At 50.4% G+C, this 18,417-nt stretch overlaps 5 protein-coding genes across 5 annotated transcripts; 3 read left to right on the top strand and 2 right to left on the bottom strand.

Annotated features, from left to right (window-relative positions):
* Positions 1 to 128: 128 nt before the first annotated feature.
* Positions 129 to 5,183, top strand: VFPPC_18642 (ATP-dependent DNA helicase PIF1; the record flags this gene model as incomplete). Its single annotated transcript, XM_018294938.1, has 3 exons — positions 129 to 1,574; positions 1,647 to 2,704; positions 2,768 to 5,183. The coding sequence occupies 3 exons, from the start codon at positions 129 to 131 to the stop codon at positions 5,181 to 5,183; spliced, it is 4,920 nt and encodes a 1,639-aa protein (XP_018135714.1).
* Positions 5,184 to 5,593: 410 nt separating this feature from the next.
* VFPPC_18641 (hypothetical protein) lies at positions 5,594 to 6,334 on the top strand (the record flags this gene model as incomplete). Its single annotated transcript, XM_022430222.1, has 2 exons — positions 5,594 to 5,743; positions 5,798 to 6,334. 2 exons carry the CDS (start codon positions 5,594 to 5,596, stop codon positions 6,332 to 6,334), a joined length of 687 nt encoding a protein of 228 aa, XP_022284782.1.
* A 240-nt stretch (positions 6,335 to 6,574) lies between these two features.
* VFPPC_12500 (ribonuclease H-like protein) lies at positions 6,575 to 9,286 on the bottom strand (the record flags this gene model as incomplete). The annotated part of the gene is made up of 3 exons (XM_018290352.1): positions 6,575 to 8,812; positions 8,859 to 8,959; positions 9,022 to 9,286. The coding sequence occupies 3 exons, from the start codon at positions 9,284 to 9,286 to the stop codon at positions 6,575 to 6,577; spliced, it is 2,604 nt and encodes an 867-aa protein (XP_018135713.1).
* Positions 9,287 to 13,031: 3,745 nt separating this feature from the next.
* Positions 13,032 to 13,502, bottom strand: VFPPC_15029 (fot5 transposase; the record flags this gene model as incomplete). The annotated part of the gene is made up of 1 exon (XM_018292788.1): positions 13,032 to 13,502. The coding sequence occupies one exon, from the start codon at positions 13,500 to 13,502 to the stop codon at positions 13,032 to 13,034; it is 471 nt and encodes a 156-aa protein (XP_018135711.1).
* Positions 13,503 to 14,674: 1,172 nt separating this feature from the next.
* VFPPC_18640 (mutator-like element) lies at positions 14,675 to 17,668 on the top strand (the record flags this gene model as incomplete). The annotated part of the gene is made up of 2 exons (XM_022430221.1): positions 14,675 to 16,502; positions 16,569 to 17,668. 2 exons carry the CDS (start codon positions 14,675 to 14,677, stop codon positions 17,666 to 17,668), a joined length of 2,928 nt encoding a protein of 975 aa, XP_022284781.1.
* Positions 17,669 to 18,417: the final 749 nt, after the last annotated feature.

Below are 18,417 nucleotides of genomic sequence, written 5' to 3'. Positions count from 1 at the left end.
GAGAGAAACCAGCACCAAGCGACCTTTCGGGGCTCTTGTCGGTGCGGCGTTGTGTTGTAGAGAGGGCCCTAGTCTGGTTGAAGAAGAATAATCCTCACTATGCAGACATTGAGATCGATGTGGTTGAGATGAACAGCTGGGGTACCTCACTTCATGGAGTACCCGAGCGTGTTTATGGGTGTATGGAGCGAAACGAGCCGTCGGCGTGGGAAAAAACGCGGACGGCTCACGTTGTTCCACCGACAGAGCGTGGTATGGATGACGAGGAATCCTTGGAGATTGGAGAAGTCCTAGCGGCGCTCAATCAGGGGGAAGATGTGTCAGATGGTCGATGCCAAGAACCGAAAGGGAGTGAGATGGATGATAGAGATAGAGGAAAGGAAGCTGAGCGCCAACATTTCGCGGACCCGATCAATGAGGTGACTTCGTCGGGCATGTTTACTCTCGACGGTCCGCCGGATGTGGCGGACGCGGAGAAGCTGCGATTTGTCCGCGACGCGGTGGGAAAAGGTGCATTTGGGGACCAAATTGGGCCTGGAGCCTGGGTGGGATCAGCGCATGGACGGCAGAGAAAAGCCGTTGAGCCGTACGTCCAGATTTGTCGGGGAAATGAATTTGCTGACTCTTTTGATGCCTTCTTTTTCGCAAAGACATTCCCCACGCTATTTCCGTTTGGTATTGGTGGTCCTCGCCTGATTGAAGAGGCCGTCTCAGAATTCGGCAGCGATAGCCATGAGGGTGAAGCCGGCGAGGTAGAGGCGGCAGCAGCAAATAATCTCTTGTCGTCTCGAAACATGAGCCTCCACACCTGGGCTGGCATCGTGCTGCGGCGGCATGGCGGCCGCTTTGCGACGCACCATATTTTTGCATTTCTGGTGTTCAATATGGGGGTGAGGTCCCGGAATCGCCGCGTAAGCATGCTGAGCGTAACAAGGAAGGGCTTCCGAAAAGTTGAACGCATCGTACGGTCGCTGAGTGTGGAGAGGTTGGAGGCGGCTAGAGTCGAGCTTGAGAGCTCGGGTGTTGCAACCGACGCGGGAGTGAAAGAGCTCCTGAGAAGCCTTTCGCTGTACGGATTTCGGCAGCCGATGTCGAGAGAACTCCGGCTAAGCATGCGGCGAAAGATCAAGTCGTTGATACTTCAACACGGCGTGCCGGCCATTTGGTTCACGTTAAACCCGAACGACATCACGAACCCAGTAAAGCTACGGCTGGCTGCGTACCGAAGCCGTGGTCCAGAGGAGGCTGAGGCATTCTTGCGAGATCTGGACGTAGCGTACAAGCGTGTACGGCTGGCAATATCGGATCCCATGAGCTCAGCCCTTTTTTTCCATCGTGAGATGACGTTATTCTTCGACCACTATGTGAAGGTGGGGGAAGAGTCGGTGTTTGGACGGATTAGCCAGTACTATGGTGCTGTTGAGACGAATGAGCGCGGGGCTCTCCATCTGCACGGGCTGCTTTGGTTGCATGGGAATATGAATATGAGTTCGATATTTGCCGACGCCCAAAGTGAGAACCAGAGGACCTATCGGGAGCGAATTGTTCGGTATGTCGATAGCGTCTTCTCAGAGGTATGTGGTTATCGTGGCAGTTATTAACCTATTTACTCCGACGGAGATGCCCTAAGCTGATGTCGGCTGCAGGAACTGGACCAAGAGGGATTCTGTGCCATCAAGGCAGAGCGTTCGGTGACGGCGGATATATCCACGCTGCTGGGCAACAGTGGGCAATTATCGGGCATGTTCGATGAAGAAGCCAATTTCTGCGCTGGGGCGACACAAATCCACACCCATAGCCCTACCTGTATAAAGTACTCACTGGGCAAGAAGGGTAGGAGTCGAGACCTTTGCCGCTTCAAAGCCCCCTGGCGACTGGTTGAGAAGACCGCCTTCACAGAGGATGGTGTGCTGCACATCCGGCGGAACCACGGCATGGTGAATCGGTGGAACAAGGCCATGGCGGTCGGGTTGCGGCACAACCACGATATTTCCTTCATTGCGACGCAATGCAAGACCATGGCGCTTATTTATTATGTGACGAACTATGCAACGAAGGTGGAGGATCCGGTCTGGAAGCGTATCGCCGCCGCTGCAGAGGCTCTTCCCGTCTTACAAGTGGAAGAGCAGGGCAGCCGGGCGGATACTGAGGCCGGTGCTGTATCGGAGAATGGTGGCCGAAACAAGACGCGACAATTCCTGATGAGAGTGGCAAACCGGATCTTCACAGATCGGCCACTGTCTCAGGTCGAAGTCATCGCTTATCTGCTGGGATATCCGAGCGAATTCACAAGCAACAGCGCTTGGACATTTCTGAACGTGTCGCTACTCTATTGGCACGTCTTCAAGCGATGGCGCCTTCTCCGACAGTCGAGCGGCGCGGAGGCTGAGGATGAGTCCACCGAGGAGACAGTGCTCGTGGAAGAGGCGGGCCAGAGGATATCCGCTGTCGACGCTTATCAGCACCGAGGCTATGTCTTGCGGGGCCTGTGTCTATATGATTATATGTCGCTCGTACGACTCAAGCGTAAAGGTAAGGGCAAGGACTCTACACCTTGGGGCGAGGTGCCGTTCGAGAGCGGGTGGCCGTTGGCCTGCGCGTGGACCCAGACTCTGAGACGGCCAGGCAAGCATGCTACTGTTTGCCTAGACGGCTACCTCAGTATGGATTTTGCTCAGGACGACGACGGACCCTGCTACAGGAGGTGAGTCAGAGTGTCGATGTTCTGTCAATCCGCAGCTCGAACATGCTGACGCCTTTCACGAAGGGCTGCTGTCCAGCATCTGGCACTTTTTGTACCGTGGGAATCTTTCTTGTCGGCAGAAGATGGTGATATCAATAATATTTGGAACCGGGAGAGGGGGTTACTGCCTGGAAGACTCTCGTTCGTTGCTAACAACATTCAATTGCTCCGGCGCTCTGCTGAAGATGCCAAGCGTGACGCCAGGCAATGGGCTGCTTCGTCCGCGGACAGCGATCGCACGGACGAAGCGGTCAGTATCGGACTAAACGAATGCAACGCGGAGGCCACGGATGTATACCGGTCTGATAGTGTCGGCGATGCCACGCGTCTGATCGACGTCGTCAGAATGGCTGCGGGAGTGAGCCAGATCACTGCCGGTTCGAAGGAGATCATGGCATGGATGCAGCAACTCTGTCGCTTCCAACAGTCATCGCTGTGCTCAAGCGACGAGCTTCGGGCCAGAGTGATAGATGAACGCGGGGTAAGAAGAATAGAATTGTCCGGGCGGCCGTTTTCGAGAGCGGAGATCCCAGCCCAGAAAGAATTGAGGGCCATTAAGTCACAGCAGACAGCTGCTTCCAGGGAGAGGGAGAGGATGATACAGGGAATACAGCATGTGGCCGATAACCGAGATAGGGCCACTACTAATCGTAGCGCAGCCATTGAGGACGTGCTGAACGGATTTGGGGAGCAAGATATCCGCGTGACAGCTGCCCACCCCAAGGGCAGGAGTCTTGATAGCAGCCCCCAGGCGAAGGTCCGGTTGGGGCCGTCAACATCCTTCCTCCAGGCAGGAAGGAGGCTGGTAGAGCTGTTCACCTTGAATAGAAGGCAATCAGTCGCCTTTCTTCTGATATGCCGACGGCTTGATTCGATACGAGGTCACGGGGCTGCCGCTGGTCAGCTCTGCGAGTTCATCGGCGGGGAGGGCGGTACCGGGAAATCACGAGTCATCGAGGCACTGGTCGAGCTATTTGCGAGTGCGGGCATCTCGAATCGTGTGCTCGTAACGGCGACGTCAGGGACAGCAGCAGCGCAGATCAACGGCATCACAATCCACTCAGCCTGTGGCTTTTTAAAGGACCGCGTATCGCGCGTTGGCGTATCCAGAGATATCGACGGGGCCAATTTATCGAATTCGGCAGAGCGATTTATCAACGGCCAGTCCCGAATGGACTGGCAAGAGAAGTATCTACTCATCATTGACGAGGTCAGCATGCTAGGAGCGCGGACGCTGTATGCGGTGAATGAGCGGCTCTGCAGGCTCCGCGGCTGCCAGCGGGATTTTGGCGGGATTCCCATCGTTCTGTTCTGCGGGGATTTCCGCCAGTTCCGGCCTGTGCAGGAGAGATCGATCCTCCTTCCAAGCACGGCCGTGACATGGGATGAGGACACTTCGTTCGGCCCAGAACAAAGACACCAGCATGATAGGGCCCACGCGTTGTGGAGGAGGTTCACGACGGTCGTTATGCTGGACGAACAAGTGCGCGCTGCTGGGGACCCAGAGCTGCAACAATTGCTGAAACGGATCCGACGGGGTGTGCAGAACCGCACAGATTTAGACCTCCTTAACTCTAGGTGCTACCGGGAGGATAGGCCGATTCCGTGGGAAACGGGCATTACCGTCGTGACACCGCTGAACAGGAATCGGTGGAACTTGAACATGGAGGCCACTCTGTCGTTCCAGAGACAACATCGTGAGACGATGCGAATTTTCATATCCGAACACAGGTGGAAAGACGGCCAGGCGAGCGAGGAAGAAGCCATCTTGATGCTCAACCACGGAGACAACAGCGCGATACCGGTGCCGGCGATCTTCATGTTCGTGCCCGGGATGCCCATCGTCGTCAACCACAACACGCACCAGGGCCTGAAGCTGGTTAATGGAGCCAGCTACACCGCCTTGGACGTCATCCTCGATAAGGCGTACCCGGGCCACCGGATCTCGGCCGATACGATGCTCCACTTCGGGTCGCCGGCGGGGATTCTGCTAGCGGCGAAGACAACCCAAGAGTTCCACTTTGTCGGGATGCCGCCGGGCACAATCCTTCTGACGCCGATGAGCGTCAGCATACGAGCCCAGAGAAATCGGCCATGGCAAGTGAGAGACGTGGCCCGAAAGGGCTTGCCGTGTGCAGCGGCCTTTGCGTGCACAGACTACAAGGTACAGGCAAAAACGCTAGAGCGAGTGGCACTAGAGCTGCGCGGGACGAGGACGACGAATGTGAACGGTCAGATGGTTGCGTCACAGTGCGATCCATACAGCCTATACGTGCAGCTATCGCGTTGCCCGTCATTAGATGGTATCATGCTTGTGTCAAAGGTGCGGGAGAGAGACCTGGTTGGCAACACGGTGCCCGAGGACATGACTGCCGCGGAGGAGAGGCTGGAAGCGCTGAGCAAGAAGACCATGCAGGAGGCTCACGACCTGATCGGATGAGGAGGAGCGTAGAACAAAAACCTTAGCAGACTGCACCGTGAAGCGGCGAAAAGACGCGAGTGGCGCGAAAGCAACAGACCGCGCAATGAGGGTCGTGTGTAGGTGAAGGCGGAGAGCGGAGGGTCCGGTGACGGTCAGTGATCAAACGAGATAAACGCCCGTAAACGAGATAAAAACCCATAAAAAAACCCCCCCCCAGAAGGGAGGGAACCAGTGAGACGTGACAGTGACTGACCAACAGTGACTGACCAAACAAATGATGACAAGGGACGCTTAATCAACGACCAATGAGAAGGCAGGTTATGGTCCTGGGGCGGGGCATAAGACCTTTCGTCTCTTCGTTCCTCAAGGCATAGCATGGTGTTGTCGCAATCCCAAACCCTTTTACGCCAATATCCTCTCACGCCAAAATGCATACACCACGCACTGTCGTAGGCAGCAGTTCATACGAAAAAGAGTGCGGGCCTGGAGAACAATTAGCATGCCGGCTGGCAATTATGTCGATTGAAGATACCGTGCCAACATACAAGCGGAACAACACTCCCATCCAATTAAACTTCGCTGATAGGTAGGCAGGTTTATTGCAAAAACTTGGTCCATCTCCGTTTACTCAGACAGCCAGATGTCAAACTATGCCCAACTCCGTCGCCTTCGGGATGGGGGCTTTGTTTTGGGCTCCGACGGCCAACGCCAGATGCTTGCTCTCTGCTAGGTGTCTGCACGAAGCGAGATTTCTTCGAAAATGCCTGAGCCATAATGCCTGGGCCATAGGCGAAACCAATAGTCGGAATTCTCGCAGGGACAGCACTGTGACATTTCCGCTACTGCATCTACTCTACTTGGCTATCGCGATGTACAGCTCACACAGAAGTGGAAGGTTAAATATGCTCAATGCTGTAGCGCGAAATTCATGGCTAACAGCAGTGATCAGGGATGGACATCTTACGAATCTATCGTATCGAATGCCCGGCGCTGCTACTCGATTCGATGACCTGGCATTCGACTCGAGTGTGGTCATATGTGATTCGCTTCGAATCTGGCGCGTGTCCCGTAGATTCGACGTCGAATCACGCACCAGCCATTCGGGTCGATGCCAAGGCTTCATGAAATTCGACCCGAATTCGAAGCGAATTCGATCGAACAGCCATTAATACCTGTCAAAATGGAGGCCACAAAGTATCGTGATTCGTGACATGTGTACCGGCCAGCAGCACTCTATAAAGATTCTTCTTACAAGCTTCCTGAAGTACATCATAGATCAGGAGACATGGAGCGTTGCTTCACATGGTTGCATGAGTACCTAAGCCTGGCCGGGCCTAGCACGTTACAACTTGGGGCAAGAGGCGTTGTGGAGGATAACTAATCAATTTGTTGAAAATAGGGACTATAGATCAGGAGTCGCTGCCGTTCTTCAGCGACGCCAATACACCAACCCATTCATCATCACTTAGGTCACACAAGGGCAGCGAAGGCGTGTAGATCCCAGCCTTACTCCATGACCGGATACACTGAGCCATAGCCACTATCTCCCTGGCCAACCTGCCTCTCAACGGCGCTGTCATCAGTCCTGCACTACTAAACGTCCTCTCGCTCTCAGCAGACGATGAGGGGATGCTAAGCATATCAACGGCCATAATGGACAACCGAGGGTAGCGGTAGGCGTTGGTTTTCCACCAATCGACTGATCTGCTCCTGTAGTACTGACTGTTGACGATATCCTCAGCGCAGTACCTAGAATATTCATCATCCATCGCTGCCTCCGCGGTCGTCTGTTTCGTCTTACGGGCTGTCTTGCGGAGGTTGGAAGCGGCGCCAAGTGGATTCTTGGCAAATGCCGAGCTGGCGGCGCTCCTTGCAAGCCTGCGCTCGATATAATCCATTGGGGCTTCATCACTTGTGTCGAGGGCGCTATTGTCAACATTACGCCCCCTATAGTTGTTCTCCCGGATCTGCAGGAGCTTCTCTTCGTAGTCAGCTCGCCAACCCTGCGCCTTACGAGTAGGAACTCGAGACCACAGTTGGTCGAGAAGACGCCACTTCTTCGCGGGGTTAAAAATAACGGCGCCCGCATATGCACCACTCGTCAGAAGAGCATAGTACTTATGAAGTTTTTTCCCCCCCAGTTTAATAAAAACCTTGAACAATCTCCGAGTTCTGTTATCAAGTCCCTCGTAAATGGCAACCTCGATATCAGTCCTCTTCCTGGTCACCGGGTCCTCCGTTTCCTCGTAGATTGTACCTTCGATGGCACTTTCGAGATGGTCAAGGAGCATCTCGAAAATAGGGAAATACTCGTCGAAACTGCCACAAGTCGATCTCTCACCGGGGACACCGCTGCCCTGAAGCTGCTTAGTGGCAATTTCAAAAGGCTTCAGAAGTTTGACCAGCATCTCGATAACCTTCCAGTCGTACCCACTTAGCCGATACTGAAGAACCGCTGGCTTGGAGTTCTCACAAGCACCCTCAGATTCCCAGCGATTCTGAACATCATTGAAAAATGTAGTAAGTGCCGGGCGGAGGCGGAGAGCTCTCTCCATCATGCGCTTGTCTGAGTCCCATCGGGTGGCATTGTTAAACACCCAGTGGAGTGTTGATTCCTTACCGGATTCTTTACGTTGAGACTGGAGAAATTGCTCATATAACTGTGGGCTCCCTCGCAGTTGAAGCCCGATGTTATGCAGCATTCCCGCCGCGCCGCTCCGGCTATACTCCCTGAACGTGGTACCGTTAATCTCTTCCGGAACCGGGTGGGAGGATGTGAAGTCTTCAGTTGGGTTACTGACAGCAACGTCAGGCCACGTCTCGCCTTCGTCGTCTTTCAACTCTCCATCCAGCACCTCGTTAATAGCTTGGTCTACCCGTTCCTCCACATCGTCCTCATCGTTGCCGTCAGCTGCGACAATCGCAGCCAAATTGTCCTGCTTGGAACCATAGAGCGTGGCCCGCACGCAGAGGTTGATAACATGGCAAGCACATCGAATGCGTCGCTCTTCAGGTGAGAAGCCGTACTCGAGTGCGAGCTCCCTAATGCACGTATTGTTGTTTGCTGCGTTGTCGAGAGTAAAGTACCCAATCTTGTCAGGATCATTGATTTGCCAGAATGCAAGCGTATCCGCTACCTCGTCAGCAAGGCATGCGCCAGTATGACGTCCGCTGAGGGGCCGAAGCCCAAGGAGGATTCGATGCTGGACGAAGTCGCTATCAACAAACTGCGCGTTGATCCCAAGGAATGACACGTAGGATTTCGACGTCCAGCCATCGAAGGAAAAATGTATTTGGGATCGAACATTGCGCAGCACCTCCGTCTCTGGTCCAAGGGCGCCTCTGTACTCAGATTCGAGCATGCGAAAAAGGGTCTTCGCAGAGGGAATATGGGTCTTATCGAGCAGTGGGTTGCCGTAGAGGAGGATACGCTGGAACCGCTCAGTATTCACAATCTCAAACGGTAAGTTGTGATATGTAATCCAGTCGAGAAGCAGAACGCGAAGACCTCTGATATTGAATTGTCCACGCAGGTTACTGATGAGAAACTGATCATTCGGATTGCTGAAATCGGCATCGAGGAAGTGCGTGATAGTCCGGTTATGCAACAATGAGCCTCCGCCGCAATGAACAGACTCCTTGGGAGACTTTTTGAATCAGCAAGATTCATCGGCCGTGGACCAGGATACATACAAGTATCCCGTGGACTGTGCGAAGGTGTTTCTTGATAGAGGCCCCTGTGGAGCAGACGAAGCAGAAATCCGACTTCTTCTTAAAGCCTCGGGCGAAGCAATCTGCGCAAATCCACTTCAGCTTATTGCCAGGCCGTGAGGTAGAACGGTCCTCAACTCGATACCCGTATTGCTGCCACCATGCCCTCGTGTCTTGGCCGCCAGTATAGCGTTCGAATCCGGGCCATTTTGCCCACTCCTGGCGGCCCCAGAGTGACCATTAACTGTGATAAAGTCGACGGCAGTCCCACGAGGACGCGGCGATGGTGTTGTTGGTAAGGAGATTCCCGAAGACGAGACGGCGGGCGAAGAAGAGTGCTCCACACGTGGCGGCGACACGCCAAGCTGGCTCAATGGCGAAGGACTGGAAGAAGACAGCTCCGAGAACATCGTCATTCAAATCGCTAGTCGTGTAGATCGGTCATAAGGATTATACCGAGCTTTTTGGAAGCCATGCCGGCTGCGCAAGAGTTGGGATTAAATCAATCCATCGCCCGACGGGCACGGGAAAGTAACGAGGCGCGTTATTAGCGCACATTGTGCAGTCAACGCAACGTACGCGTGAATCACCAGTGTCGTTGGAGATGATACGTCCTGTACGGTCAACGAGCAGTGGCCGGCGGTCGGTTGATGGGCTGGCCGGCGCGTTCAGTTAACGCCGGTGAAGATGACGAGTAAGGAAGCATCGCACTCCAGTCCCGGCCATTGGTACAGGAGGCACTTTTACACCCAAGGCTGCTGGCGTGCAGCAAGCCACGTTCCATATATTCCTTGCTCATTTTTGCGGCAAGTGCCCCTATTGGGTAAGCTCCACTTTCTGCAGTTTCATCCCCGCGTGGGCTTTCGATGGATTCTTGAGCCCGTATGTGATCTAACGTCGGTGAGGTGGAAAGGGACTTTTGAGACTCCAAAAACTGGCATCGCGGCACTGGGATGAGGTCGCTGATACTTTGGGTTGTAGGCGAGACTGGTTTGGTTCTTGGTACCAGTGACAAATAATGAGTAAATATGAGAGATGAAGATGAGAGACACATCGGTAACTTCCAAATCGAAGTAATCGGAGTCGCCATGCCAAAACCGGTTCAAACAGCGACTTCTCGGAGAGAGAAATTAAGGACTTCTCTAGGGCAATATAATCTGTACTGTACATTTTCCTGCAATCATTTGATACTGCTGTGACGGTATGAATTAAAACTTGGCATGCTGGAAAATATCGCGAGGCAGTCAGCCTACCCTATATTGGAGCGGTGGTCGATGTTAGAGGCTACTGAGGATCTCCCCCTGCTCAACGTGGTGGCCGTGGTATTTCTTAACATCAGATGTATCGATGGGCGCTCAAGGTGCCACGGCTACGGTCCGTCCATAGTTATGGAGAATAAACATTGTTGCCGCCAATACGAATACAGGGCCCAATTTGAGCCTATTGCTGTAACTATCCGAGCTGAGTATATTGGCAGCTAGCCAGACGGCTAGTACAAGTCTTGTGAAAAGGAAGGGATATGCTACCTTAATGAGCAGGGCTCCCCAGGTGGTCAGAGCCAATCAATCACCCTCGGGGTCAGCACACAACAAACGTAGTTTGATAGTTACAGATGGATTATACATCATGATATTTAAATTTTACAAGCAATTACGTGTACTTACTAATGTGCATTAACGTCGACGCCTGAGTGGCTACGGGGGTACGACATTGTTCCTGTCGCGATCTGCGCCGTCTTTGCGCGTCACCGCGTTTAGATTGGTATCACGCTTCATACAGGGACAAAATTTATAGCCGGTTGCGCCCCTAGTTCGATCGAGTCGATCGATTCAATCGAATGCTGAGGAGTCACTCGACTCGATGCGAATAGAGGGCACATGTGGAAGATTCGTTGCGAACCGAATGGGTCTGTGACAGACTCGACATCGTATCGAATGCCAAGCGTCCGAGTCGACGTTCGTAAGACTTGGCATCGAATGAATCTATCGACTCGCTTCCCGTTCGTAAGATGTCCATCCCTGGCAGTGATGCATTCAATACTCAATACTCAATACGACTCCGTATTGAGAACGGTCAATATTGAAGAAGTCCGTATTGAGTATTGAATTATTGAGAAAATATTGAGGATATTGGGAAAACATGGATTACTAAGCCCAAAATTCTCGATTTCCATGGACTACCCGACAGCTCGAGTAGCAGGAGCCAAAGGCCCTGAGCTGCACAATTCTCCTTTTGCTGCTACATCTGGTCTTTGATTTGCCGCGGAAGTTTAAGATACAGCCAGATCTTTCTCAAGGAAGTGGCCCTAATCTGTATTGCGCTCAATCATCGCAGAATTTGGTTGATACGTTATTGTTGCTTCCACCGCCGTCTTTGGCGGCGGAGCCAGCAGCCTGTGAATGGCTTCAAACGGTGGCTGAAACAGACCTCACGTGAGGAGGCCTCAACACCAACACAGGGGCACGTTATCTATAGCTAGATGAATTCAACAAGCATCAATCAACCAGTTACGAGTACCCCAAACCGCGTGATAATTATCACCCGAATAGAAGCCTTGCGCTTCCAACAGTTATGGTTTTCAATATTCTCAATATCTTCAATATTCCTCAATATTGCAGAACCGCATATTGAAGAGTCAATATTGAGAAAATCAATATCCTCAATACGTATTGAGAATATTGACAGGGGTTATTCAATACCGAATGCATCACTGGCTAACAGCAACCACAGATCAAGGGTGAATGCTTGTTCAAAGGATGCCTTGAGGGAGAATTCGAAATTGTCTGTCGGGAAGAGGCTGTCGCAGTACCTCCGCGTTGTTCTTGGAAAAGTGATGCGGGAGATGTGCATTTTGGGGTATGTTGACGACAAAAGCGGGAGATTTTTCATCACGGGGGATTAGTTCGATCCCATCGATCTGCTCCAACGGTGGTGTCTATGCTGTTGCAGAAACACATCAAAACTGCCATCGAAGACGTGAAGTGTTTCTTACTTGCTAAATATTAAATAACGTGGATGCATAGCGAGCTAGCCAGCATAGCGAGCTAGCCAATATACAAGTACATACAAAGTTACACCCCTGTTAAAACTACTAATAGTAACTAAAAATAGCTCTTCTTTTAATATAACGTGAGTGCATAGCGAGTGCGCCAACATAGCGAGTGCGCCACGTTCAAACACCTCCCCGTGAAGATTGTACAAAAAAACAACCACAACATAAGAAATCAATTAATCTTCACTGCTATCCTCTTCATTAGATGTTTCCACATCGATCTGACAAGTTCGAGCATTATGACCAGTCTTGCCGCACACACCACATCGCCGTCCCTTTGTCTCATCCCGAGGCTTGCGACCTCTAGTTTTGCGATCTTCTTGCTGTATCTGCTCTTCCACATCATTCTGATCCTGAAGAGCTTGTCCCTCGGCAATAGTCATGCTACCGCCTTGACGTAAACGTGTTTTTTTGGCTCTACGCCGCTTACTTAGTAGTGCATTTGCTTCCCGAAGTTGGTTGACCTCAGCCTTTAAGAGAGCTATCTTATGCATTATTCCGCATGTGCCCTTCGCAAATTGATCTATAGCATCTAAAATTGATGTTAGTGAGCTTCCCTGATGTCGGCTTATTCTTCTTTTAATATAATTAGTTTGTGAAGTCGCCTCGGTTGGGTTATTTGGGGTCTTTGGAACCCACGCGTTTGGTAGCTCTAGTGCCTCTTTAACTGGCGTTGGAGTACGTAGCCTTACATCTAGGCGCAATAAGACGCTTTTTGGATTAAATGGAATAAGTCCTGCGCCTCAAAAAGCTCCCTGAATATTTTCTCTTGTCATTGCGGCTTTAAATGCGGTAAAAAACGCAGGGAAGAAGTCAGCCTTTGTGATGTGGGTTATATGCGCCCTCATAAGTCCTTTAATTTCTTTGCTATATGCCTTCTTAAGCGGCCCAAAACAGCCAACATCTAGTGGCTGAAGAATGTGAGATGAATAAGACGGCATACAGAGCGTGATAATCTTATGGTTTTTGCAGAATAACTCGAATTCAGTTGAGTGGTGACTTTCGTGCCCATCTAGGATAAGAAGACGATATGCGCCACGAGTTTGAGGCTGAGTATGCTTTTTAAAGTGCTAGATCCAATCTACAGCTTTCTCATTTGTAGTCTAGCCGTTATGAGTTGTTGAGATAACCCAATCCTTTGGTAACGCGCTATCTTCGTACCAGTTAGCGAGGTGATATTGCCCCGCAACGATAATAAATGGCGGGATAGCCTCCCCTCGAGAATTAATAGATTGAAGTACTGAAACCCATTCTCTATCACCTGGCTGAGCTAGATTTGCCTTGCCACGTCTTTCAGAGCTTGTAACAACTATTGTGGTTGAGATCACGCCCATCATAAAGCCAGCCTCGTCAAAGTTATGGAAATCCTCATCTAGGATGCCGTATTTCGCGACAGTGTTGCGTACAAGCTCAAACCAAGGCTTAATTATCTTTGGATCTTCGCATAAGGCCCTCTGATAGTCATATCGACGCGTAAAACGCGTGGTAAGCTCTTTGTGGCGCTTAACGAAGTTTGAAGCCCATCGCGATCCCACAGGAGGCGCGTCGCGATCGGCAAGCAGACGATTTGCCATATCTTCCACACCACTAAGCCGAGGAGGGAAAGATCGCGAATCTAAGTCGAGGATGTATTGAACAATTGTCGATTCTTCTAGATCTGTAAGTTTTCGACAGTTAGGTGTAGTATTGCACCTTGATTGGATATGGTTACGTCTTCTTTGTAGTGTATCTCGAGAGACGTGATAGATCCTTGCAGCAGCCCGGATGCTTAGTTTTGGCCTTTGCTTAAGAGCTTCAATAGCTAAGAGTAATTGACTTTCATTTGAGATAGAATCCATAATTTTTTGGTGGAGATATTTCGCGGTGTAAGGAGCATGTTTGTATTTCGGGGCAAAGTGGCGCACTCGCTATGTTGGCGCACTCGCTATGCACTCACGTTAGTAACTTACTTATATAGTTAAATATAAGATATATCTAAGAGAGCTATTTTAAGCTATTTTTAGTGGTTTTTACAAGGATATAAAAAGTGGATTTTTGGTGTGAGTGCGCGTGGCTAGCTCGCTATGCTGGCTAGCTCGCTATGCATCCACGTTATTATATGGGAATTGCTATACCGGCATGACACTTTGGCTACACCGGCATGAACCTTACACCGGCATGACTTTTACCACTTTTGATTGGCTCGAACTTCTTCTGTTAGCCCTTCTTGATTCTGCCACCTTCACCTTAAGTACCCAAGTTATTAGCGTACTGTCTCAGTACTACAACACGATACTATCCAACGACTCTATCCAGCTCATGCCCAGCTTCTTGATTATTTTACTCAGCATTATACGGAAGAGCTTGAAATAAACAAGCAGCTTCTGCGGTGCATAGCCACGTTCGGACTGGAGGAGCTCATGGTTACTCTGCTCCAGGGGTAACTGTCAACAATGCTCGATCTCATCTGATCTCGCAGTGTTCGGACCCTCTTCCATTTCACTCATTGCCGTGAATCTCTACGTCATACTTCAGTTATACGAGCTCGTTGTCTCTCAGCCCTCAATACGTCCAGCGGACCAGGCATTTGAGGTGCACTTGGGTGATGCTAATGCCAATAACGCCACTAAATTAAGGTCTCACAATTTGCCCCTGAGCGTCAACATTGTGACAAGATGACCGACCCCTCGAGTGCTTCTAGTCTCTCTTTTCTCTGCAATGCCATCAATTTGTTGGTTTTCGAGACGTGTTTTAGCTAATACGTCACATGCAACCGTGCTCTTACGGTACTGCCGTTGCAATTCATATGCCTACGTCAAACCATTCAACTCGTGCGAATCTTCGCCGACAGCGAGGCCATGATCCCAGTGATCAGTTGCACCAGGAGAAACGACCGCAATCTAGCCAGCAAGCCAGATTCAGCCCTTCACCAGATGAGGTCCGACCACAATCCGCGAGTAGTTCTGTCACAAGCACCAGCCGATTTTACGGGCTTGGAGACGATAACGCACTCGATAACCTATTCGCTTCTAGTCCACAGACATTTTCGAGCCTCCCGCATCCTCACGGCTCACAAGGTCTTCACGAGCCTGCATGGGAGCTTCGTTCAGATTATGAGATCTATCTGCAGAATGACTTCTTCCATGGACAAGAACATATTCAGCGAGTCACATCGCTTATACCAGGCCCAGAGCTCGGTCTATTTGCCTCTAAGCCTCCCGAATCACCCCAATCCGCTCAGCAGCCCCCAGCAACAAGAAGAACCGAGTTCCAATCCGCAATGAGCATAGTGCGAGATGTTATTGGCGAAGGGCGAACGTTAACCATTGATCTCGCGCGCTCATATGAACGGGTACGAGGATGGCGAGAGAGATGGGGTTGGCCACCCTTAAGTCCAGAAGCATATGAGCCCCCTCCGCCATACTCTCCAACCTGTAGGTTACCTACACAATCACTTCTAGTATCACCTACCCAGGAGAATATTGATTCATCGCCTATTCGACAGTCTATTTCCCCCATTCCAGAGCAGATCCTGAACCCACCGATTCCAGGCGATCCAGCGCCCTCGGCCGAAGCTCTTTTCGAGAGAGTGAATAGCTTTGCCAAGAAGCATGGCTTTGGTATTGTCCGAAGGAATAAATATTCCTACAAGGGACGGCTGATAAGATACACTTTTCTATGTGATCGGTATGGGCCACCTGAAGCCTCACAAAGCGCCGGTCTTAGGGTCAAAAGATCTCGAAAATGTGGGTGTAAATGGAAGGTTATTGCCGAAGCTCTGCAAGAGGGCAAGTGGCTTCTGCGACAGCATGAAAATCCTGAGCATCACCAGCACAACCATGAAAGGAGTATTACCCCATCCTCGCATCCTTCCCATAGACGCCTTACCACATCAGTCAAAGCAGCTATCGAGTCAGCAAGTCGTCGAGCAGGTATTCGGGCTAGCGATGTAGCTGCTATCGTTGAAGCAGAATTCCCTGATACTACACTGCTGCGGAAAGATATCTACAATGCCCGTTGTCTTATTAATCGAGAAAAACTGAGTGGCTATACACCTACTGCGGCATTGATCAAGCTCTTTGATGAGAAGCGCATTCCGTATCTCGCCAAATGGGCTGATAATGAACCTAATAGATTACTTGGTCTTGTCTGGACGTTTCCCTATTGTCTACAGATGTGGAAGCGCTTCCCTGAGGTTATAAGCTTCGATAATACATATAACACCAATAGATTCAAGCTTCCATTATTTCAAGCCACTGGACAAACCTGTCTCGGGACGGTGTTCAATGCTGCATTTGGCTTAATAGATAACGAGAGGAGAGAAGGCTTCCAATTTCTTGCCGAGAGCATTCGCGAACTTATTACGAAACACTCAATCAGACAACCTGATGTTATCATCACAGACTTCGACAAGGCAATGAAAGCTGCTCTTCAGGACCAATTCCCGCTTATACAGCAACAGCTCTGTATTCATCATATTCTTTCAAATGTTCTCCTACAATCGAAGAATAGGTGGGTAGGCGGCGGTGAGGGTAGAGCTAGCTTCGCCACTAGTGACAGCGAAGATGTTGCTTCCCAAACACAGGTGCGGCTTGGCACTACAGACAAACATCTGATTAAAGATTCCTCAACTAGCGATAAGATTCCTCATACCTACTAAGGTGTTGTCTTGATGTGGAAGCGGGTTCTCTATGCTGAGACAGAGGAAGCGTTCGAGCAAGCATGGAGAGATCTTTGTAAAGAGTTCGATGATCAGCGGGCGATTCTACAATACCTCTATTCGATCTATCTGCCCGTCAGTGCTCAATGGGCACGCTGCTTTATCCGTCACTATCGTAACTTTGGTATTCGTGTTACATCTGGCACAGAAGCAAGCAACAACAATGTCAAAAGCTATCTCTTGAACGGCATGAGCCACCTCTACCGACTCGTCGAGGCAATGCAAGACATGATTCACGACCAAGAACGTAGTTTTAAGGATGCATGTGGGCAGGATGATGTCCTTACTGCCCCCCAATACATGGGTTCAATGGGGGACTATCTTGGCGAGCTGCGAACAATTATGTCATCGAAGGGACTGGGGTTAATCAGTAAGCAATACCGCATTGCTCTCAAGTTTATGCCGACGGGTAAGAACCCTTTTCCTGACTCTATTGGACCTTGCGACAACGACTGTACGGTTTCTGTTGAGCTCGGCATTCCCTGCTATCATAAAGTCTATGCAAAGCTAGATTCCGGAACACCTTTCACGAAATGGGAGGTCCATCCACATTGGAGACTCAGGGAATCAGCATCTCGAGACCCATACCTCCGAATTCTTGACCCGAAAATTGCTACTACATTACGTGGGAGACCAAAGAACACTATCCAGGCGGTTCCTGAGAGCCTAGCTATTACGGCAAGCCATCGGTCTGGCAGTCAGACAAGCAGTCAGAGGCAGGGTCGGCATCCCCCGAGTCAATTAATTAGTCACTCAAATGGGCGAAGGCGAGGTCGACCACCAGGGAGCCTCAACAAATCCACCCTTGCCAAGAGAGCAAAAGATTTGAGTCAAGACACTATGGCACGAACCAGTAGCCAGACAAGCGTCTCAACCCGGCAACAGAAAAATAGGCTTCCTGTGGTTCTTGAAGCCGGGAAGTCATCAGGAATGCGCTACAGTGGTCGAAGGACGCAACCAAATGTTCGCAGAACAAGAAGTCAATGGGAATTGGCCAAGAGTGGAGAAGACGATGCAAGTTGTATTGTGGTTATACCGTGAGATAAAATTGAAGTTCTTAACTTACTATAATGTAATAATTAGTGGTTATTTCTGTTTGGTACTCAGTTTTTATGGCTATTACTGATTACGTACTTCTGTATGATTGCGATCTGTGTTGACTTAGTGTGAATCATGTATGAAGACATTTTAGGCGGATGAGTCGCTGCCTAGTGGCACGGGCCGTGCCACTAGGTATATATATAGGTATGAGAGCTGTCAGCCAGAATTGAATAAGAAGTAAGTTCAATCGCAACAATCTGAACGCAGTTTTCAAATGGTGGGAGACTAATTGCGCCCGCAATTGTGCACAATTGTGCTTGCAATAGACCAGGCTGTAGGTGATTTAGGAGACGTTAAGGAAGCTGGCTACACCGCCTTTGTTGAGAAGTACCTAAAATTTGGGCGAATCAAAAGTGGTAAAAGTCATGCCGGTGTAAGGTTCATGCCGGTGTAGCCAAAGTGTCATGCCGGTATAGCAATTCCCTATTATATTAATAATATTATTATAATAACTACATATGATGACACTCAGAAGGAAAGAAAAGTGAGTTACAGGGGCAGGGATAAGAACCTTTTTATATCCAACGTCAGGTAGTGTCAGCACTACCTAGGCAGGTTTAGCTCACTGGCCGAGATTAGTGGGACAGGTAGGACGGCCTTCCGCTAAGAGCGAGGCATTTCTCACCGTCACCGTCAGTCACTTCACATGCTGGCAGTGAAAATGGAAGTGGCCAGTTGTAGAGGCACTT

The sequence above is a fragment of the Pochonia chlamydosporia genome (genome assembly GCF_001653235.2).
Source record: "Pochonia chlamydosporia 170 chromosome Unknown PCv3seq00035, whole genome shotgun sequence".
Lineage (NCBI taxonomy): Eukaryota > Fungi > Ascomycota > Sordariomycetes > Hypocreales > Clavicipitaceae > Pochonia > Pochonia chlamydosporia.
The sequence above is the reverse complement of the archived record's forward strand: the minus strand, read 5'-3'. Positions and strand labels throughout refer to the sequence as shown.